At 42.4% G+C, this 23,865-nt stretch overlaps 1 protein-coding gene across 1 annotated transcript; it reads left to right on the top strand.

Annotated features, from left to right (window-relative positions):
• The first annotated feature begins 9,409 nt into the window (after positions 1 to 9,409).
• Positions 9,410 to 23,771, top strand: ptchd1 (patched domain containing 1). Its single transcript, XM_075452778.1, has 5 exons — positions 9,410 to 9,965; positions 10,054 to 10,583; positions 13,481 to 14,195; positions 21,128 to 21,813; positions 22,250 to 23,771. The coding sequence occupies exons 2-5, from the start codon at positions 10,170 to 10,172 to the stop codon at positions 23,348 to 23,350; spliced, it is 2,916 nt and encodes a 971-aa protein (XP_075308893.1). The 5' UTR covers positions 9,410 to 9,965; positions 10,054 to 10,169; the 3' UTR covers positions 23,351 to 23,771.
• Positions 23,772 to 23,865: the final 94 nt, after the last annotated feature.

Below are 23,865 nucleotides of genomic sequence, written 5' to 3'. Positions count from 1 at the left end.
TTCCCAACTGAAATATTAAAAGGCGAGCACTACGTTAGCTTCGTCTGAGCTCAGCTCTGAGACATTCTGTCTTATGAAGACTTTATCAGGCTCTCTTTATTAGCCAAGGAAGAATTCAATTGTTGTCATTTTGATGCTCTGAAAAATGATGATGTGGTTTTATTGTTTTCTCTGCTATATCCGCTGATGTGGCTGCTGAACAAACACAATATATACAGTGGCAACACTGAGCTGAAGCCAATAGACAAGTCTTCCCTTTACAGCAGACCTTACTTTGTGCAAAAGTCCAAAATATTGAAACATATCTATATGTATCACATTTCTTACAAAGTTTTTTTGTGATTCTTTCATGAAAGTCTTTATTTTACATTTTATAAACAAAATAACAGAAGAGCAGCCTCCTGAAGTGCGATGGGAAAAACAATATATATGCAAAACCTGACTGGGGTTAGTCAACATAAAGATTAAATAGAGATTTTATTTGCATTGTTTAAGAAAGACAGAGTTTTGGGTCAGAAAAAACACGTTTTATCAAGAAAACCTTACGATATAACAGATTAAAGGCAGGGTCTTTATAAAAATAAGCAAACTGCTTTAAAATCGGTCAAAAGTTGACTACATTATGGGGATTTTAGAGCAATCTTATGGAAACAAACAACAGAAATAAGGAGAAGTAAAAACAATCTAAAATAAATACAAAAACAACTAAACATTACATTTATGCAATACTTATGTATAGAAGGTAAAATAGTTTTTTTTTCTTTCATTTCTAACAGCGTCCATACATTTTTGTGTCAACACCCTATTTACTTAGTTTCCAAAGCACAATATCTTCATTTTTTTTTTTTATTTACATATTTTTTTTCTGTTTTTGTACATTCCTGCATGCCTTTCTGCTTCATTATGCAAATGATGGGGAATGTCACTCAAATGGTGTCACCGGAGGCCACAGAGACCCGAGTTGGGGAAGGCTAAAGGCGCTAGCAGCTAGCTTACCTTACAGTATGAACTATGACCTAAAAATAGTCAGCCATGTAGCGTAGCTTTTCTATTAAACTATAAACAATTAATATGCTTTTAGCAGGTCAGTTTGTGAGGGAGAAAATGCAAAGTGTCATAGTCTGTTGAATAAACAAGCTATTTGTATCGTAGCTGCCTGACAGGAAGTAGCAGAACTTGGAGTACCGGAAAGCAGAGGTTGTCACTTACAGTTTCTTGGGCCATTTTATGAAATAGGACTATGTTGCTTCTAACAAAGCAAAATGCTTGCAGGAATGAAAAAACAGAGAAAGGTTAATGTAAAAAGGAAACATGGCGATAAATGCAATGGGGAAACAAAAGATAAATAAATACAGATGTGAATAAAAGGAAATGACTGCTAACTTCATACTAACATAAAAACCTGCCCGCGCAGCGACCTCAGTGCTCTGTGCTTACAGAGTCGTTAAAAGCGAGCCACTGCCCGAGTTTAAGCCATTACGTCATTGAATTGAGGTAAATCTACTTTAATGGCGGTTGTAAAATTGACATAGAGTGTGATTAAACTGCTGATTTGTAACCCGAATCCTTCCCCGATTAAACACAACCACAGCACGAGTAAATCAGAGAGTCAAATATTGGCCACAAGAATCACAAAAAAAAAAATGCAATAAATTTTGTGCTGTTTTGAAACCAGAGCAGCGGATTGAAAGGTTCAATGTTCAAAAACCTGGAAGTTAAACCACATTTCTGACCTTTTTTATTTGTGTATTCTTTAAAAATATCTTATATATTTATTTAGTTCTACTTTGACAGTGATGATATACTGTATTTGCAGGACCTTTGTGGGATTTGTCCACCTCTATTTATTGAAATTGCTGCATTTGTTCTCTTTTGATAAACTTTTGATACTTGAACTGTTTAGAAACATAATTTTTCATTATTTAGTTTATTTACTTTGTATAGTCTGAGCTTTTTTGTTGATTCACACTGATGTACATAAATATTCATGAAAAAAGGGTCTTTTTTGGCTTTCAGATGAAAGCCAGTCCTCTCAGGGTAGATTTGGCCATTATGTGAATACTTTGTACATGTTTTAAATGTTATGAAATGTTAGTTGCAGAAATTCCAGATATTTGCTATACTATTAAAACACATTCTTTTTGGTAACTCTTGACAACGAGCAACTCTGCTTTATGGTGGCATCATACCCTAAAAAACTTAGAATAGAATAGAATTGTGGAGGTACAACGGAATTGAAGGTTCTCCCGCGGAGCCATCCTGCACCACAAAGGTTCAAAACAAGGCAAAAAACAACATAAAGGACATTATAAACATAAAGACTTATCTCGAGTTTCTACCAACTTCTCCTCATATGGACGTAGCAATAGATGGAGCACATAAACATCAACTACAGTTTTAACCTGCTGCGTAAGACATGTATTTTTACTGTCACACAGTTCTGTTTCTATCCAATAAATGGTGGGTAAAACATGCCCGTGTCTCTTTTTCGAAGTGTTGAAGAGGTTAAATTCAGCTCTCTGAGAGGTGAAAATAGCTGTCCTCAGATATCACTCTCTGACCGTTCAGCTAACAAGGTTTCCCCTCAGGCGCTGTTGAAGTCGTGGGGCCTCTCTCAGTATTTTCATCAGGCTTGTGTCACCCAGCTGCCTAATTTTTATCTGTTCTGCCTCCTTCTTCTGCGGTTATAAAGGAGAGTCAGGATGAGCAGCTTTTTATCTGCATCCGTCTGCATCTGTCTTCTCTGCTTCTGGCCAGCTACTGTAATCAAATCTACGAGAGGGCTTTGAAGACAACTTTACAGAATTTCTCATCCGATGGCCCTCCTGATGATCTCCCTCCTCCATCATCCCCACTTACAGCCTCCTGTCTAGCATGAGCTAATGTCCAAGTGGTATTTAGAAAGACGATGTTTTGACTGGATAGATAGCCAAGAACCATTAGACTGAAAAAGAGAACTGATGGGCTGTCCCCGATGAGCATTAGCTTAATAAAACCACAATATCTAAGAATATTCTTTTTAAAATGAAAAAGAAAGTGAATGAGACACATAATCTAAAGAACTTTAATGCTGTAGCACTGCAGAAAACTTTGGATATTTTCATAAAAAGTGTTATAAAGTATGTAAATGATCATTTAAGGAGAGACCTCAAGCTAAGTCACATGATCTTAAAACGACAGAATAAAATCACGATAGCAATATCACAAAATAAATGAACCCTTTAAAAATTACATTGACGTCATCAGCTGATAGCTTCTTAGATAAAATGCATTCTTGTCAGGTTTGTCTATAAGTTACACTCACAATGAATGAAGGGAGGCTGTTAATCTTTAACCAAAGCTGGCCATATCCTTTCTCACTCTGCAGAATGGCAGGCGGTACCTGATGAGAACACCGGTGTTGACCAATCAGAGCACATCAGGCTTTTCCAGAAGCCACATCTATAAAAAAACATTTGAAGACAGGTTCTTGCTTATGCTTAATAGGTCATTGAATTAAGGATCTGTCACCAAACATAAACCAGTCAAGTCAGCTAAGGCAGTGTTTTATTTGTCTACTCATTTCCCACTTAGTCCGCTATATGTTGAACTAGCCATATTCTACTGCTGTTCGTGACTTTTCATCACTATGTTGTTCACTGCAAACTTGTAACACGGTACGCCAAAAGTAGTGTTCAGAAGATATATCATCTGACATGGACTGCGACATTGCAGGCTACAGCTAGCTGTGAAGCTAACTAAGTATGCAAACTACTGCTAGTTGTTGCAAACAATTACAACAAAACTACTGTTAACTCACAATAGGAATATTGTGAAGCCTCACAATAAGAAAAAGAAAAGATAAGCATTTTAATTCTATAAAAGGAGTGCATAAAGAGCAAAAAGTACTATATTACCGTTTCTGTAACCTGTAAATCACTGCGTACTGTACAGCATATTCACTCTAAGATTCCTGTTCTTTCTGAATGATTCATTATGGTTAATCATACTTAGACTGTTTAGTATAAATAATGGCTGGGCAACGATTAAAATTTTTAATCTAATTAATCACATGATTTCCCCGATTAATCACGATTAATCGCATTTGTACGCAAAATCCAAAAATGAATTCAAAAGTAGTGTATAGCTTTTAGCATTTAGTTTTATTTTAAATGTGCTGCCATATGAATGAAAGTGCCATAACATTTGTTGTGCAAACACACTTTTAACATCAGCATCTTTCTGTAGTTTTTATGTAGAAGCCTCGCTCCACTGTCTGTTTCCTTGAATGACTTGCTGCTATCAGTTGTGTGTTTTGCCTTTAAGTGATATTTTAGACTGGAACTACTACGCTGAGAAGACAATTCAACTTGGCAGTGTTTACAGATGACTTTGGTTCTGTCGACTCCGCCGTCTGGAAGAACTTTAAAATGAAAATGGCCGAGTAAAAGTTCCGTACCCTTCTCCATGTTTGGTGGATCCGCCGATTACTTTCTTTTCCGGTTCCGCGGCAGACAGCAACAGACTTTTACAAAATAAAAGCCTGTGAGCAACAGACTTTTACAATAATAAAATAAATAATAAAACAGGGGTGGTTTGTGGCGTAGTGGGTTGAGCAGGTGCCCCATGTACAAGAGGCTATAGTCCTCGCTGCAGCTGGCCCCGGTTCGAGTTCCGCATCATACGGCCCTGTGCTGCGTGTTGTTCCCCCTCTCTCTGCCCCCTGCTTCCTGTCTCTCTGAACTTTACTATCCATTAAAGGCACAAAAGCCCAAAAAAATTGTAATTTTTAATTTGTTAAAAATTTCAACAACAAAAAACCTGCGCGATAAAATATTTATTGACGTTAAATAATTAACGAGTTAACGCGATTATAACGAGTTAACGCGCCCAGCCCTCGTTTCAATGTTTCTGAGAGGGAATGTCCAAACTGAATTTACAGATAATAATATGAAAACAGGTAATTGACACATTTTTTGGTTGTTGCGACTGTACTCAGCTTAAGTGCAACACCTCTCATGACGAAGCTGTGAAATCCACCATCAGCTTTTAGACCGATTTAACTTAGAGGTGTTAACAGTCAGCCTGTAATACATGCTTTTGTGGCAGTTGAAAAGAGCTATGGTGGATGTAGTTACACTTTTTATAGGTGAGAGGACTGGATGAGTTCAGGTTTTCATTTCTTTTAATAATTTCTTGTTTGTCTCAGTCGTCAGAGGAAGGTGGACCCATCAGTTTTTCTCAAGTTTTGCTTAAGTTTTTCCACCAAAACGTTGATAGATTGTTAAATAAATAATACAAAGGGAGGAGGGAAATATAAAATGAAAGGACAGACTCTTTATTAATGGATGGCCTCAACCAAAACAGATGGATTGGGGGATGGGAGGGGTGGAAGAGAAGGAAGGCTGGCGGGTTAGGAAAGGTAAAAACACAGAGAGAAGCCTCGTAGATATCTGCTCTTGTCCCTATACGGTAGCCCTCTTTAATAATGTAGGCCAAATGGATGAACATGAGGTCAAATAAAATGCACAACCCAAGCATGGAAACACATCGATGACAGCGTGTCGACAGTAGAATCTTTAAAGGTCCTCCATCGCACTTAAAGTGTATTTGTTTGGTTGCCTTGTTCAACCCCTCGAGTGTGCTCTCCACTTTCCGACTTAGATGCAGAAAATTGCCTGAAAAGAAATTTAAGAAATAGCCCTGTTTTAAAGCATTCCATTCATTTTCTTCACCTTCCTTTTCCTACCCTACACAGGCCCCATCCTGATTTCTATAAATCATTCCGGGACACTAATTAGTACTTTTGCTATCAGAAACTGCCCCCAAGCCCCTTACATCTCTGCAGCCTTTCATTTTCTATTCTGCTCTTCCTTCCTCCCCAGGGAGACATTTATTGTGTCATTCCTTCACCGCTTTTGTCTCGCTGGACTAGTAATGGGGATTAAAGGCTAATTGAGGCTTAATTCAATAATGTATTAGGGCATGTGTGCAGATGTTGCTTCCACGTATTTATCTGTTTTTATTTAACATTTTCTGGGAAATGATAGTTATCTGATGATCATTAAACTGCAGGTGGATGCACATTTCCACACTTTGGTTAACCAGGTGTGGGTTGAGTGGCTTCATTAGGACCTCAGTGGCGATAAGTAGATATTCCTTAAATATATTTCTAATATTTTCTATGGAAAGATGAGCTTATCCATTTAATATGTCCAGTTTTAATAAATACACTTTGAAATGCTACAATGGTTTGGTCCACTGACTACCGATTCAAGTCTCGCTTCTTTGCAAAGATTAACGTAAAATAATGGACGTGTCCTACATGCTTACTTATTTCTATAACTCTGTAGAATAAAGAATTTTAAAAACACTGCAATGTACGTGCTGTTACTTGTTGAGCCCCTTAAGAGCTGAGGCACGAAACTAAACAAACGGTTTTATTCGAACAGTTTTAAAGGGATAGTTCGCCTCTTTTGACATGAAGCTGTATGACATCCCATATTAGCAATATTATTTATGAACATTTTCTTACCCCCTGCTGCGTCCTGTGAGCCAAGTTCCGGCCTCGTTTTGGCGTTGACGAAGGTAGTCCGGCTAGTTGGCTGGGGCCACAAAAATAAAGCGTCTTGCTTCTCAAAACAATATGTGTTCAAAAGAGTAATACATTTGTATCACAAACACGTTCACCCAGAAAAAGTCAGACCTCACAATCACTTGGTGCTATTTCCTCTCCCTTCGTATCACTGCGTGCTGTGTAAACCGTGCAGACCGAGCAGTAAGCACCGTAACAGGTGCGGCTGTCGGCAGGCGGCAGCACGCAGTAATACGAAGGGAGAGAAAATAGCGCCAAGCGATTGTGAGGTCTGACTTTTTCCTGCACAACGATTTTGTGATGCAAAACGCTTTATTTTTGTGCCCCCATCCAACAAGCCGGACTACCTTCGTCAACGCCAAAACGAGGCTGGAACTCGGCTCACAGGACGCAGCAGGGGGTAAGAAAATGTTCATAAATGATATTGCTAATATGGGATGTCATACAGCTTCATGACAAAAGAGGCGAACTATCCCTTTAAACTAATTGTTCACATTTTCCACAGTTTCTTTCATACCTTCTCCAGAAACCTCCTTAATATTCGTTTTGTTTACAGATGGGCCAGCGGCCATAAAAAGTAGTCTTCTAATGTGGGCTAGAAGGAAATCATTGTGTGTACTTTCACACAAACCATATTTTCTTCAACCTAATTTTTTAGAAATTCAGGTCCATGAACTGGTTTGTATGGGAGGCAAACACAGAACTCTCCTGTGTGGTAGTCCGTATCCCCTCCAATCCCAAAATACAACGTTTTCGTATTTTTCTTTAAATGATTACAATGAATTGGTGAAAATGCGATTAGTCAACTTTGTCCTGCAGTTTTATTTGTGAACTACTTGCCTACTTTTGGGACAGTTTTAGGAATCCCTATGATAAGTCTATAAAGGTGTGCCTATCAACAATAAACACATAATACCTTAAAACCAATTCAAAGAATTTTCAATCATTCAGTTTGAGTCTGTGAAGAAGAGATCTTGAATCTCAATTAGATCTTCCTGGCTACACAAAGGAAATAAATAAATAAAATAAACCATCTGTTAAGGTTTTTTTTTCTGCAATAAATTCTTTGATCCAAAGCGCAAAACGTTGCAGTTTGCAGGACTCCAATATCACACGGCTACATTTTCCTCACTCTGTTCCCTACACAGATGCAGCCTGAGTTTTGATTTGCCAGCATGTAGACTTTCCACATCTTCATACCTGTTCTTACATCACGACATCTATTTTCCACATTTCTGTCGTGTCAAATATTTATATAGGACAGGACAAGATAGTGGATATCAGTAGTCCACAGACGCTCATACAAGGGATTGCTATTTCAAGACTTGTCCTGAACAATGTTTTCCACAGTCATTGCACTTTTCTACATCTCTCCCACTTTGGATTCTGTACTTTCTACAGCCATCTCAGCCTTAAATTGTTAGGGTTAGGAGTTAAAATCGCATGGTTAGAATTAATATACATGCTGTGAAGAAAAAACACTATCATACAAATCAAAACAGTCACTGGAGCTATAACAGTTTACCATTTGTGGGTCGGGATTCAAACAATGCTCGACAGCTTAGGGATATGGTGCCATCCCACAAGGTTCAACCAAGCGTTTTGGACATGTGGACAAATGTTCCCATTTCAATTTTTCTTTTGTTTGTTAATGCTGGCATGGTGCTATAAAGTAGGGAACTTTGAGTAGGGGGGTTTTCAGGACCCACATTTTTGGCATTTTGGTGCTGTACTAATTAGTAAAAGGAAGAAAGACTTCAAGCTATACTGTGAGAGAATTATTTTGGTATGTTAGAACATGTCATGGCATGCCTAAAGTTTAAAATCTGTATAAACAGCAGCAAAAAGAGCCAAGAGTGATGTGCTTTGCCATGAGAGCTGCAGAAACCCCATACTGGATACTTGGGAGCGCTGAACAAGGGAATTGTCACAAAAAGGTCAATCTGCCCAATTTTTTTTTTTTTTTAGCTTTCATGACTCAAGTAGAAAATGATCAAATGGAAGTCCAGTTATAACAAAAGGATTCTTTGATTTACCCGGTGACATGTGGCCAGGCTATGGGATGAACAGATTAACTCACTATGAAATCTTCAAATTCCAGTCACTTTGCCCAAGTTATTTATAGCCCACTGATGCCAAAGCTATTTTTAAACACTGTACCATTCCTGTTGGATCAATGCAAACACAGGGAACTTTTCAAAGCGTGTTGTGAATCCAAACCAGCCTTGATTTATGATTAGAAGCAGAGAACTGTTAATGTCCCACGAGGTCTACTTACAAATGCACACAGGCCAACAATCAGAGAGGAGTGTGATCTCAGTTTGTCTGAACTCATTATCATCTCCACATCTCTCCTCCCTGCTCCCTCCGCCTCTTTTCCTTTTAATGTCATGTATCAGGAACCTAAGCAGATTGGGAGTCAGCAGGTGTGTGTGATGCCGGGAGAGAGTGGTGTGTGGTTGCTCTATTGTGTGTTTTATGGCGATGTGTGGCATCACCATTTCTATAGAAACGAGGGCTTGTAATAAGACTGTAATTTATCTGGTATCCTGGCAACAGGCAACGCAACAGCAAGAAATATATCTGCAGCAAAGATGAACTTCATGTGAGGAAAAATGAAAAAGTTGCGCCAAGCACATGCTGTAAAATAAAAATGAGCAAACGCGAACTCTGAGAAAAATACGCATGGAATGAACAGAGAATTGCAAATCAGAAAACCTAAATATGACTTCGTGTTTTTAATTCGCCGAATTCCTAGATATCATTCATGTCATCCGACTCACTCCTTTTATAGTATTTGTTTCCCTGCATCCTAAAAGCAAGAGGCGGGGCAGAGGAAACGGACGCGGAGCTGAACGAGAGAAGGAAAAGAGGCGTAAGAAGAGAAAACGATCCCCGCTTTGAAAGCCGGTAATTATTTGCGGATGAACCAGAGCTGTGCCAGGCCACCGGGGAGATGAGGTGAGGAGAGGGCGGACGACAGGAAGCTTTCTGCCGCAGAGGCAAATCCAGATTAGGCTGATATGACAAACAGATCCACCGGCATCCCCGGTGCGTTCACGCCACGTACCTCAGCCTGCGACCCCCACCTATCCACACACCCACCCACCTTGCCCACCCATTGGGTTGTGTGATGCAGGGTGGAGTAGAACAACATCTTGGTCTGAGAGCGGCTTTCGGATGATCTCCGTCATCACCAGGTCTTTGCCGCCAGCCCTCAGTGTCGTTCAGTCTGCCTTAAGTGCACAAACTACTGGGATCGTTAGTTTCTGGGAGACGCTTAAAAAGTCATATATGAACACTCTTCTGCTCTGCGTTTTTTTTTCTGTTGCGCACAGAGTCATGCAAGTCGCTGAAGGCGCTGGACACATCAGGGTTGTGGCCATCAAAGGTAAACTAGGGTATCAGATTTATTTGTAACCACAGAGCAGGCAAATGCTGGACCATTTAGCAGCCTTCTGTTATTTGCGTTATTCTAGCGGATGAGAGAACTCCGGGTAAAGGGGCACGCCTGTGACCGAAGGAGGGTTGGATTATCCTGGCTGGTGATCTCCCGCTCAGAGACGGAGCCCACCGATGCGTCCGGCAGCCCCTGATGCTCAGCAGTGCTCCGGGGCTTTCAGGTCGGTGGGAGAGGCTCGAGCCGCGGCCGCACGCTAGGATGCTGCGCCAGGTGTTGCATGCGGGCCTGAGGACCTCCTTCCACGCGCTTGGCCGGTTCGTGGCAAGCCACCCGGTGTTCTTCGCCTCGGCGCCCGTGCTGCTGTCCATCCTTCTGGGGGCCAGCTTCAGCCGGTACCGCGTGGAGGAGGACGTGGAGAGCCTGCTCGCGCCCAAGCACAGCCTGGCCAAGATAGAGGGAAACCTGGTGGATAGCCTGTTCCCCGTGAACCGCTCCAAGCACGCGCTCTACTCCGACCTGCAGACGCCGGGCCGCTACGGGCGAGTGATCGTCACCACCCGAAAGGGGAGCATGCTGGACCCAGTTCACCTGGACACCATTCTAACGGTATGCATTTTGGAGAACAAGATTAAATATATTAGGATTTTCACCAACAAATAAGCAAATAAATGATAAAACAAACAAACAAAAAAACTTAAGAAAAGTCGCCTAATGACCCAATAAAACGCGTTTACAGTGAATAAAGGGAAATAAAAAAATGTGTGTATTAGAAAGACTCAAATAGCCTTCATCCAGCACTAAGACTGACTGACTTATCTTTACACTTGGAAGAGCTGACTTGTCATCTTTGCTGTATATGAGGAACTGAGGCTGCGTCTATATGTATACCAGCTTTAAACATAAACCTCCATTAACACTCAAAGAGGTGAAGGATCTGTGCACAAATGAAGGTTTCCTTCTTATTCTCAGTGATGAAGCAGAGGATGTTGATCACAAAGCCTCTGTATGACTGTTATCTTAAGTCCCTAGGAGCAATTCATTTAAGATTTGCTGACTAATAGGTCTGAGACAACGAGCTCTGTTTTGTGAGATGAGTTTGTAAATGCTTGTTCTGACCCACTTTACATGTAGAGAGAACACGGTGTTAGTCCGTTGAGGATTGCCACAATTTGAGAGAAAAGAACGCTATAAAGGGATAAATCCACTCTCAAATAATCTTATACCATCTGTGGGGTTGAAGATTCTGTAACTCTTCGTTTTGTGTCTCCCTTTTCTCTCAGCCGAGCTTCACAGTTTAAAAATCCCTTTGAGATGGGGCCTGAACTTGTTGCATTCAGTAACCTGTGTCGGCAGACAGAGATGTCAGCGATAGTGGGGGGAAGACAGGGTTTCCACTCACAATAAGAGTCCATTGACTGAAATGTGCTTTATGGGTATTCAAGCTTTTAATGGTTTCTTTTAGAACAAAATGTTTAATGTCACTACATAAAAGTGAGTAAATGTACTCTTGTTTTTTGAAGGCAGTAAAAACAAAACCTTTTTTCTGCTCCTAGGTATGTGAGGATGCATCCAGTTATCCACAAAAAAAGGAAAAAAATGCACTCATAGATTATAAATTGAAGCCGTTTTTTGCAACTGAAGGTTGTGTGTCGTACAAGTGAATCGTATTGGTAGAATTGTAGGCTCAGATGTTGTGTTACGGGCAAGTGCCTATGCCCGTTGACAAAAAGACCCCAGAGCAGACGCTGTAACAACATGGGTTGAATTAAGACAAGGTTTATTCATTGAGAAGTGGTGTGGGGAGCAATGGAGCAGAAGGGGAGGGACCACCAACTAATAATCGGCTTCCCATAGATGAATTAGCTGCAGTGCTGATGCCAATGCTAGCTAGCTAACAGCAGCAGCTTTTAATGTCCCATGTCGTTACACTGTTTGGTGTTTCTATGACTTCAATTGTCTCCACAGTAGATTAGCAGCAGTGCAGCAGCAAGCACCACAGTCAAATGCTGCAAGTGTCCCTTCCGTTAAAGCTACACTAGAGAAGTTTGTGAACTATTTGCTTTTAACTCGTTTCGATTTAATTTGCTTTCGGATTATTTGACATTTTTGTGGGCTTTTGATGGAACCTTTGTGGCCTCTTCAGCATGACAAAAAATGACACGTGTATGGCTGTGCATGTGCAGGGCTCACACAGAGCCTGTCTTCATGACAGTGGTATTAAATTCCACAACTCTAGGGGGAGCCAAAGAGCAAATAACTTGCCAAATTCTTGATTGCACAACTTGCCTTGATCAACTTGAGACCACATTATCATTTCAAAGTTCATGCACTGCTCAAGTAGGAGCTACTACATGAAAGTGAAATAATGGTATTATTAAAAAGAAGACACAGATTCAGAATGTGGAAATCTCTAACATTACTTGTGTTTAGTTTATGCTTTGTCGTAAGTATGTTATCAAACTGCCATTAATCATTGAGCTTAATGCGCTGCTTGTTGTTTTGAGTGTCTTATTTAAAGAATACATGGTAATCTTAAGAAGAAAATAAAATTAATACAACTCGTAGGTCCCTTCCTATCCCTCTCTGCTGTGCTTCAGCTCTGCCTCTAGAGCCCCGCCCTGCAGAGCAACTCTTTCTGTACAAACTACTAACCACGACAACTGTAGAAGTGGGACTGATATTAGAGTATTGCAAACCTATATTTGAAAATCTATAAATTAATTTACTGATACTAGTTAATTTGCTATTAATATGAGCAAACAGCTTGCTCACAACAGCTTGCTCACAACAGCTTGCTCATATGTGATAGAGTGGGGTACAAAATGTTGAGCTGAAAGTTGATTTTATAGCTTCCAGCTGTTTGTAGCAGTCTATCCTCAGATTCTATTACATACCTGCATCTTCATGGAGTTATCTACAGCAGCAGGATCCATATTTTGGCAAATCCTTTTCTCACTTAGGACATTTAAATAGCTTGAGCTGGACTTGGGAACATTTTGGATTGGAGCTTTGAATTAATTTTAAATGAGGTGCTTGTATTTTATGTTTTAAAACCCTACAGAGAAGCTGCTAACAGTGTAAGTTTCTGCTCTGTCGTAAGACAAATGCTCGATCAAATTTTTTCAAGCATTTTCAGCAGACCACTGCAGATTCTGCCTCTTTTAAGTCAATGCAGTACTCTGAGGGAGAAGTCAGCTCTGTCCACGTTCACTGTGGCAGAGACTGGCATCAGGCCTGTTGCTTGGTAACCAGCACCAGTGGATGCTGGCACTGCTGTCCTCCTTCCATAGAAACGGAGGAGGACACTGAGACAACTATTGCTACCCTGTTGAGTAACACACACTCCCCCGCACAGCTTCTCTGTTATTTACACGAACAGATATCTAGAACACAAAGAAGGTGAATGAGCCGCTCACACTTGGAACTTTTTACTCTGCTCAGAGTTTAGCCACCATGCAGCTCAGTGAATACACCTCTCTGTTTCTTGTTTTGTCCACTCGTAGCTCCACAGGCGCATCTATCAGATGCAGGTGACGGTCCCAGCTACAGGCTTCAACAGCTTCAACTACTCCTTCTCCTACCTCTGCCTCCCTGATGACAAGAACGTCTGCATCATCGATGACATCATCCGTGCCATGGAGGAGATCCAGTCGGCGCGTGCCTCGAACCGCTCCATCCCAGTCCTGCAGTACCCGATCACGCAGCTGGCGGATGGGCGACAGGCATACATCGGCCACCAGCTGGGTGGGGTGCAGGGCTGGGGCGCCGGTGGGATGGTGCGATCTCAGGGGACAGGAGCCAGGGGAGAAGGCGTCCGTTCTGCCAAGGCCCTGCAGCTCACCTACTACCTCCAAGCCCGAGGCGGACTGATGGACCGGGGTGCCAATCAGTGGGAAAAAGCCTTCTGTGCTGAGCTGCAGAACTTTGCAGCGTTGCATCCAAAGCTGGGACTCTACCCCTCCACCTCGTCCTCTCTGAGGACAGACTTCCAGTTTTCCTCTGTGCTGGCACGTCGCCCCCTGTTGGCCAGTTTGGGAGTGTGCGGGTTGCTGGCCATCCTCTGCTGCTCCATGAGGGATTGTGTGAGGTCCAAACCGTGGTTGGGACTGTTGGCTCTGCTGTCAGTCACGCTGTCCGGCCTCACTGCTGCTGGAATACTCAACCTGACTGGAGCCACCTACAACTCCACATACCTGGGCATCCCTTTCGTCATGCTTGGTACGTTCAGAGTTGATTCTTTCATGTTCACAAACCATCCATCCATTTATTAGAAACTCGCGTTTTTGGCATTATTGGGTGTTTTTCTTTTCAATAAGTTGATATGATATTTGAGCGCAGGGGAGTCTTAGCAACAGCAGATAAAAGCAGGGAGAAAACAAAGAAAAGTGATGCTAATGCGTGGGAGTTGGAAGCAACCATCAACCATTGCTTTGTTCTCTGCTTGCATTCACATCTGCTCTTTCAGTACTTGTTGTGACTGTTTTTTTGATGCATGCCTCAGGCTAAATGCCATTTCAAAGCAGACAGATCATCAAAATGACTGACAAGTAGTGGGGCATGAACTTTCTGAGAGGGCAGATGACTGCATCATTTATGCATTTTGTGACCGGAGGCAAAAATCAAAACTAAAGGTTCCAAAACACTCAGTTTCGAATTTTTAACTTAATGACTGGACTCTTGAACAAATCCAGAACAGAAACTCAATTTTTTTTTTAATGATATAACAACATTATGTTGCTAGGCAAGCCATATTTTTGGTTCATGCAGTTTTCCGCCACAGAAATGATTGTCTTTATTAAGATTAGATGCATACAGTCATACACACGAAATGTGTCCTCCGCTTTTAACCCATCCAGGTTGGCACCTGTTGACACGTACATGCACATGCTCAGGGTCACACACTCATAGAGACTGATGCCAGACTGTAGTGTCATTACTTGTTTGGTTTTGCACATGGGCAACTCACAGGTATTGAGAGTTGGAATTAGAGAAAGCTCCATTAAACCTCAAAAGCCGAGGAAACGCATGAGTGAATTATATCTTTACTTAATTTCCTGAAACTGTTTCCATTGCACTTAATAGCATTCATGCTTTTCTCATTTCTTCCAAGTGTAAAAACTCTTTTGGCAAATAACAATTGTAGGAATCTACTGTCGTCATGGTTACTCAGACCAAGCCAGAGCTACAGAGGCAGAGCTGAAGCGCAGCAGAGAGGGACAGGGAGGGACCTGCAAGTTGTGTTTGCTCTCATTTCTTCCTAAGGTTACCAAGTTTCTCTTTAAACAAGACTTGCAAATGACAAGGGTGCTTTAAGCTCAGTGCTAATGTCAGTTTGATAACACACTCACAATTACAATGCTAAAAGTAAACACACGTTGTGTTAGTCACATCCTGAACCTGTGTCTTGTTTTGGATACTTCCATGACTACACCTTCAAACTACTACTAGAAAAAGCATGCATTTTTTAAAATGATAATCCCATCTCAAATAGATCGGGGCAAGTTGGGCAGTTAAATTAACACGAGAGAATTTGGTTGATTTTAGCTCTCCTTTATCTTTTTCCAAGAGTTATGGGACATAACTAGTCCTTGTTTGAGCCCTGCACATGTGCAGCCATACACATGAATTTGTTGTCATGGTGACCAGGCCAAAAAGGTTCCATCAAAAGCCCACAAAAATGTCAAATGGCTGTAAAGCAAAAAACAGTTGTGAACTGCTGTATCATAACACCCCAGACGCTCTAGGGGAGTTTCAGGATGTGCATAAAAAAGTCAATAAATACTTCAAAATGAATCAGAAGCATGTCATTTTAAGGTTTTACAAACTTCTCTAGTGCTACTTTAAAACCTCGATCACACACCACTGTGGGCCTCAGCCTTGGCCTGCACTGCATTTTCAGTGTGTGAGGAGACAAATGCAGCATATATCAGGTCTACTCATATATATCTATCTAGTGATATATATAAGTGAGCCGAGCTTGTTGACATCTTGCTTCACATCTTCTCACTTTCATGCTGATCGATAGTGAGAAAAAAATGGATGAAATCATTGTTGGCTTCAAGATCTGCAAACTATTGTTACAGTAACTGTGGAAACTGGACCAAAATGAAGAAGATGAAAAATAAAAATTCTATTAAATTCACAGGAGGAAACAAACAGAAGTTTGCTGCAGAGGCAGGGAAGTAAGTCGCTTCCTGCTGGTAAAAAAAAGCAAACAATAACACCAGCTAACATCTGACTTTTGAGTGCAATGGGAAAGTATTTCATCAGCATTCAGTCCTGTGTTAAAGGACCCTGCTGTTGTTGTGGGTGTTCATCAGCTCTGCCTCTGATCATCCCCTCTGATAGGAACAAAACAGCAACATTTTCAACTCCCTTTTTTTGCTTGAATACGTTACTTTTGGTTTACAGACGCTGCCAAACAACAGATAGAAGTTCAAGTTCCTGGTAAAAGACTGGGAAACAAAAGCAGGTACAAATGCATGGCAAAGACAACGAGGAACTTTGAGCTAACACGTACAATAAAAGCGAGCAGCATATTTACACAGAGTAATGAGAACAAAAAAACAGGCACAGGGTTTTCAACTAAACAAGACACGGTTGTCATGCAGCAAACAGAAATGAATAATGAACTACAGCAACATCAAAAACAAAACAACACGCCGTGACGGAATATTCGATTGACGGAGGAGCAGTTGCATTGTGTTTAGCTGGAAAAATGCTGAATATTAACAAAATTTCATCACAAGAACGAAAGAAAATATTACTGAATGAAACACACAGAAGGTTGTTCACACTTTGTTTCTGATGGGTTTACCACCTGTTTTTAAAGTGGTGTGAAAACTTTCCATCACCCAGTAGTGTCTGCACACTCGCAGCTATTTATATTTGTTCTTTTTGTGTATTACCCAAAATATAAAGCCTGTCGCCTCTGCCTCTTTTACTTATGCGGCCTGTGTAATAGCTCGAATAAAGCTGTATGGCTGTTTGTGCTTTGTTTTGGGTTTTATTCAATCCTAAATTCACTTGATAAATAGTTTCATTTGTTTGGACAGAGATAAGATGAAGGAAAGGGCTGAAGAGAATTCAGAAAAGTGGGGGAGGAGATGCTGCTGTCAGGAATAACTGCAGTGCGAACAGAAAACAGGGGAGCAGAGTTGGAGAGGGGTCTCTGTGAAATATGACTCAAAATGTAAGCCGAGACGGGATGTTCTCAGCAGGAAATAAAGTTAAAGTGAAGTTAGAGGGAAGACAGGTCAGCAGAGAGGAAGAAGATTGAAGTGGGGAGATGGAGAAAGGTGGGAGGACATGTGAGGCAACAGTACTGTGGCTTTGTGACAGAGAAAAGCTGGATCCTGAAGAGAAAAAAAGCTTTTAAAGATGGAAATTCGTGAGGAATCAGACACAAGAAGCATTTCAAACAGGGCCTGTTATCTTCAAAGGGACACACATTAGGCACAAAGTTAATCTGTTCCAGTTACTCATCAGGTGTGCACGAAGTAGGGTGAAGTGAAGTATCTGGAACCTGAAAAGTCACATTCAGTTACATAAATACATATACAGTCTACAAAACTCTACTTGAAAGTCATTATCTGGTCTGAGCTCCTTTATCCTCCAACACAGTCTGAACCCTCCCAGACAAGCTTTCTGTCCTTTCTTTAAAGGGACACTGTGTAATATATTAAGTCATTTATTAGCTCAAATCAACATATTCATTCATAAATTAGTCCTCATTGGTGTAAAATTATCTCTGTCAACAATCTCAATTATCCTCCTGAGTGAAGAATCACTTGTCTGTCTCTACATAGAGCGGGCAAGCTCTATGGAGGCTGCCATGTCCTTCCGGTCTATGAAAAACGATGAAGTGCCTAGAGGGACATAAAGCACTTCAAATCGCGTTTTCCCCAACGCCAGGCCTGCAAGCGGAAATGACGTCATTTTGACATCACGTTTGCACGCAGGTATAAACAGAGCCAGTCTACGCCATTAGACATTCTCTGGTATAAACCAGCCTGAACGGCCTGCGCTTTTGTTCGCAATGGAAGACCATAGTTATGCCACGCCACAGGAGAAGGGATCCTCGTCGCCAAAAAAGCGAAAAAGAGAATCTTGACACATACCGCCTGCCGAAGTTCAACAAGTTGCAACGCACATTTGAAAACGCGAGGCGCTAGAGAGCAAATTCATTCGACTTTGCAAAATGAAATTGCACCACTAGATGGGGGAAGAAATTACACAGAGTCCCTTTAAGGAGTCTTCAGGAATAGTTCTCCAGGCTTCTTGAAGGACATCCCAAAGCTCTTCTTTGGATGTCGGCTGCCTTTTGTTCCGTTCTCTGCCAACATGATCCCACACTGCTTCAGTAATGTTGAGCTCCGGGCTCTGGGGAGGATTCATCCCTCCATCAGACCTGCTGCCACTGATTTTCAGCCCACTTCTTGTGTCCTTTGGCACAGCTCAGCCTTTTCTCCCTGTTTCCCTTCCTTAAGAACGGCTTTTTGACAGCCACCCTTCCATGGAGCCCATTTCTGATGAGGCTTGGGCCAGCAACAGATGGATCAGCTGAAGGTCCAGATGCATCTCTCAGCTCCTGTGTCAGGATTTCTTCCTCCTTCTTCAGGACATCACTTTCAGATCTTGCAATTGGAACAAATGATGTGTCTTTGTAACAGGCAGCTAGTAACAAAGTACCTAAAGATACAATTTAAAATTGGTTCTTTGCTAAGTTGTCTGTTATGTGTAGACACAACACTCGTTCATCCCTTGAGCTAGGAGCCTTTTTCATGTCCAAAAACCCCGATAACTTTGAAAGACCTTTAGAAAACCTGGTGAACTATAGCTAAAGACCACTTAAGGAGAATAAAAGAAAGTCTGGCTGCTTGGAAGCAAAGAAACATCAGGTGGCTCAAGACTTTTGTACGATATTGTATCTTTGATGTATTAGAGACTGATAATAATTACTAATACATTTTATATCCTCAGTATGAGGCAGCAGTATTTCAGCATCTGCATATTTGTGTTGTGTGCTGCCACAACCTAGAAATCAAACCAAGAGTTTTCACTATCTCAAATCCATAATTACACAACTGAAGAGTGCAACAGTTTGACCACAATGAAACGTGTATGCATGTTACACATATGAGCCTCAGAGCCTGGGTGTGTGAGTCTGTGTTTGACTGTCTCAAGCTGTTAGATACATCAAATTCTTTAGTAAGTGCCATCCGCAGCTTCATCTTCTCCCGGCAACGTTGACCCCCCACCTCCTCCTCCATCACCGTTTCTCTCACACACTCCACAGATCTCTTTCGCACATTTTCTCTCTTGCTTCTGTGCTAAAGTGTCGGTACAGTGTGCCTCCGCCAAGGTGTTAAGGGTTTCGCCATGCTCAGGTCACTAGAGGGGGAGGGGTGTGCAAGTGTCAGTGGTGACTCACGGCTGCTATGGCAACCACCGAAAGGAGAAAAAAAAAACATTACAAACCATCTGCTGCACATATATGAATATGTATGTGCATGCATGTGAGACTGGACATGGTAGATGGACTTTATATTAAAATCTCCAACCTTTACATATTACTGATGTGATTTAAAGCTGTAAATCTGTGCAGGGAGGATATTTCTTTTAAGGCACTTCTGTTTTCCACATTTTTCATTTCAATCACTTTTGTATCAACAAACTGGGTTTTAGCTGTGTCCTCATGTGCTGCTGTAGCTCCAGTTTGTCAGCTGGTGGTGTTAAAGTTCCCCAAAAAGCTGTATTTCATGGCGCATTACATCCGTCATGTTATGCACCGCTGCCTCAGACAGGGCTGAGTGCCGTCATACCGCAGAAGGCGACAGTTCAAAAGCAGCTATTACACTTTCTGTTACATATGGATGCGTCAAAATGAATAAATCAATGCAAAATGAGTGAAAAAATATTAAACTGAGAGGAAGCAGATGTCATGTGACTTTGCAGTTTTAGATAAGGCTGCATAAATTTACTTTTTTGCCCAAGTGCAAGTGGCAAAGACAACAAACTTGTTGACAAGTAGCTGGAGGTGTGCCATTCATTTGAGGCTGAGTGTGCTCTTCTTCTAGCTGTTAAATGTCCTGTTTGATCACGAGCTATGAAGCACTTGTGTGTATCATCTGTGGTCTGTCTAAGTGCACATAGAGTGCTCGAACGGTCGACTCCTAAGTGCCAATTAAGCATTAACTTCTGGTCAGAAATTGGGTATTTTGATATTGATGTGCATCGAATTTCTACACCTTAAAAAATCCAAACTTGAAAGCATCTAAAAGTCTGGATGTGTGGTTGTACGTCAAGAACAAAGATTAAGAGTTAAAGGGATAGTTCGCCTCTTTTGACATGAAGCTGTATGACATCCCATATTAGCAATATCATTTATGAACATTTTCTTACCCCCTACTGCGTCCTTTGAGCCGAGTTCCAGCCTCGTTTTGGCGTTGACAAAGGTAGTCCGGCTAGTTGGCTGGGGCTTAAAAAATAAAGCGTTTTGATTCCCAAAACAATATGCGTTCAAAAGAGTAATACATTTGCATCACTACTACCTTTGTCAACGCCAAAACGAGGCTGGAACTCGGCTCAAAGGACGCAGTGGGGGGTAAGTCAATGTTCATAAATGATATTGCTAATATGGGATGTCATACAGCTTCATGTCAAAAGAGGCGAACTATCCCTTTAACATTCTGGTTGTAAATGGAGAGATTCTTACGAACATCTTTAATTTTTTTCACACTTTGATAATAAAAACTGTGAGTGTGGGTGAACTTAGAGGAATAGAATCCACTGTGCAGCAGCCATTCCAAATGTTTAGGTGGCACAGATTCTGCTGCTTTAGCATGATTTCGATTCAGCTTTTTCCCGTCTAGATTTATTATTCTGTCAGAACACGTCAATAATAAAGTTAATTAAAAGATATTTGGTGCTTAAACATCAAACCCTCAAAATGCGGTTGCCTTTGAGGTTGGCGGTGCGGCGGAAGAGACGGACGGCCTCCATATTGAGAGGTGAGAGGAGGCGTTTGTTATATTGTCACCTACAAATCTGCGTTTTTGTCTGGATTATGAAGGTAAACTCCCTTCAAAACTAAGCTGTTGCTTTCCCTTTTAATCCTTCCTCTGATGTGATGTTTATTCTCATTTCAGGTCACGGTCTCTTCGGCTCCTTCGAGATGCTGTCATCGTGGAGGAGAACGCGGGAGGACCACCATGTGAAGGAGCGCGTGGCCAGCGTCTTCGAGGACGTCATGCTGCGATTCTCCGGCTCCACCATGCTCCACCTGATGACGCTGGGCCTGGCCGCCTCGCCGCTCACCAACATGGAGGCCGTCCGTCTCTTCTGCCGCACCGCCGCCCTCTCCATCACCATCAGCTACGTCTACATGTTGTCCTTCTACAGTTCCTGTCTGGTGTTCACAGGCTACATGGAGACCGGGTACAGACACGGCTGCTTCTGCCGGCGGGTCCCCAAGCAGGACCGGCTGGACTCCAAACCGGCTTGGTACCGCTGTTTGATGTACGCTCGTTACCAGGATGAGACTCAAACCACCAATCCGCCACATGGAGTTGGTCACACTCACGCGCCAGATCCTAACCTAACACTCACGCACACGGGCAACAACCCCGGTGTGCACGGACACGTAGCTCATACGCACACACACCCTCACACTCATAACACAACAAGCTTGGATACTCATCCTCAGGACTCGCACCTTTTGCTGGGGTGTGTGCGCCGTTGCTATGGAGACTGGATCACTAACACATATGTCAAACCCTTTGTGGTTCTGTTGTACCTGGTTTACATCTCCTTTGGACTGATGGGCTTCCTACAGGTAAGATTTTTTTATAGAAGGGACAGTTTTTTAGATCACTTAGCTAAGTACAATGATCATTAATAAGACCCATAATAGGCTACTCATCTCTTCTTTGAGAATTTGTCCACGTACATAGAGTACTAGGGATGCAATACATTTGTCATTGCTTGAAGTGTACGCCCTGTTCAGTTGGTGCTGTGGTTTTGCTAATTTTATTTTTATTTTTATTATTATTTTCTTTAAATTATTTTTTTATTTTTTATATAGGCATACTTATTTTTTGTTACTATTATTTATTTATTTATTTATTTATTCTATTATCCTTATTTCTCTTGTATGTCCCACACGACTTGAAAAAGACCTAATAAAAATACTGTGCAAAAAAAGAAGTGACAGTTTAAAGGCACAAAAGCTCCTTTTACAGTGTTACAGGATGTTTTTCTTTCGTCAACAGGTGACCCAGGGTTCTGACCCCAGCGCACTGGTTGCCATGGATACAGCAACAGTATTGTACTCTCGGGCCCAGCAGCGTTACTTCAGCTCCTACTCCCCCGTGATTGGATTCTACATCTACGAAAGCGCCCCCTACTGGAATGCATCGGTGCAGCGGGACCTCCTGGAATATGCCAAAGGCTTCCAGCGAATCAGCTGGCTGGAGGCGTACCTGAACTACCTGTCAGACCGCAACCAGTCCACCAGCCAGCCACGTGAGAACTTCACCCGCACGCTGCGCCACTCCTTCCTCCGCCAGCCGCAGTTCGCCCACTTTGCAGACGACATCATATTTGCAGAGCGTGGCCAGGGTGAGGAGCCCGATGTGGCGGCCTCACGCATCTTTCTGGTCGCCAAGACGACGGAGAACAAGCGCGAGGAGATGTCAGTGCTGCTGGACACGCTGCGCCGCCTGTCTCTGACTTCTCGGGTCCGCTTTTTAATTTTTAACCCCTCCTTCGTCTACCTGGACCGGTACGCGGCAGCGGTCAGCTCCCCCCTCAGACACTCACTGCTGGCGGTGCTCTTCCTGTTGGGTCTGTCATCTCTGGCCGTCGTGGAGCCGCTGGTCTCCGTGTGGCAGGGTCTCACCCTGCTCTCCGTTCAGTTTGGGGTGCTGGGCTTCATGACCTTATGGGGCGTGGAGCTGGACTGCATTTCTGTGTTGTGTCTGATCTCAGCTTTGGGGTACTCGGCGGACTGCAGTGGCCCCCTCCTCTGCGGCTTCGCCTCGGGTCGGGGTGAGAGCAGGACTCACTGGGTCAGAGTGGTGCTGGAGAGGCACGGCGTTCCCTCTCTACAGACGCTCATCTGCTACAGCGCCGCCCTGGTGCCTGTTTGCTTGATACGCTCCAACCTCACTCGCACAATGTTCCGCTGCCTCACCCTCACGGCCGGCTGCTCGGCCCTGCACACTCTGGCCTTTCTGCCCACCCTCCTTACCTTCCTGCCCCCCTCCAAGAGCCGAGGCCAACAGCCTGGAGGAGAGGGCCAGAGACAGGAGGTGGAGTGTGTTGAAATGAACGACAGCACCAGAGTGGTTGACCAGATCACGACTGTTTGAGCACGGGATGAGGATTTTCCAAAGGAGTGTGTGACACAGTAAGATAGAAACAAAACTAGAGGATGAGGAGAAATCAGATTCAGACAAGTGAGGGAGAGTGGAAAGCTAATAAGGATAGGGCGAGAGAAAGAAAGGTCTTCAATGCAGTGTATCCATGGTTACCTGCTTGTTGCTGCTGCTGTGTGGCATGTGAATGAGGTTTCTTTCTAACAATTACAATTTAAGAATCAGCTCAGTTGTGATCGCAGAGGAAGTTCCACACGTTTCACTTCTAAATCTTACTCTAGATCTCTTCACTTTGTTTACCGACTGCTATCTGTTCGCCATATCGAGCTGCACAGTTTCAGCTACTGTGACATGAGGCAATCATCTGTACGACTTGAGTATTTCTACTTTAATGCTGGACAAATAAAGTCAGAATTAGGGAACATGGTTTGATGCTTTTGTGGTTTGTAACACATGGTAATGTTGTGGAAATTTAAGCGGGTCAAACAGCGGATGTTTTTTCTCGAGTG

The sequence above is a fragment of the Odontesthes bonariensis genome, chromosome 20, assembly GCF_027942865.1.
Source record: "Odontesthes bonariensis isolate fOdoBon6 chromosome 20, fOdoBon6.hap1, whole genome shotgun sequence".
NCBI classification, from domain to species: Eukaryota; Metazoa; Chordata; class Actinopteri; order Atheriniformes; family Atherinopsidae; genus Odontesthes; species Odontesthes bonariensis.
This window is presented reverse-complemented; position numbering and strand designations above follow the sequence as displayed.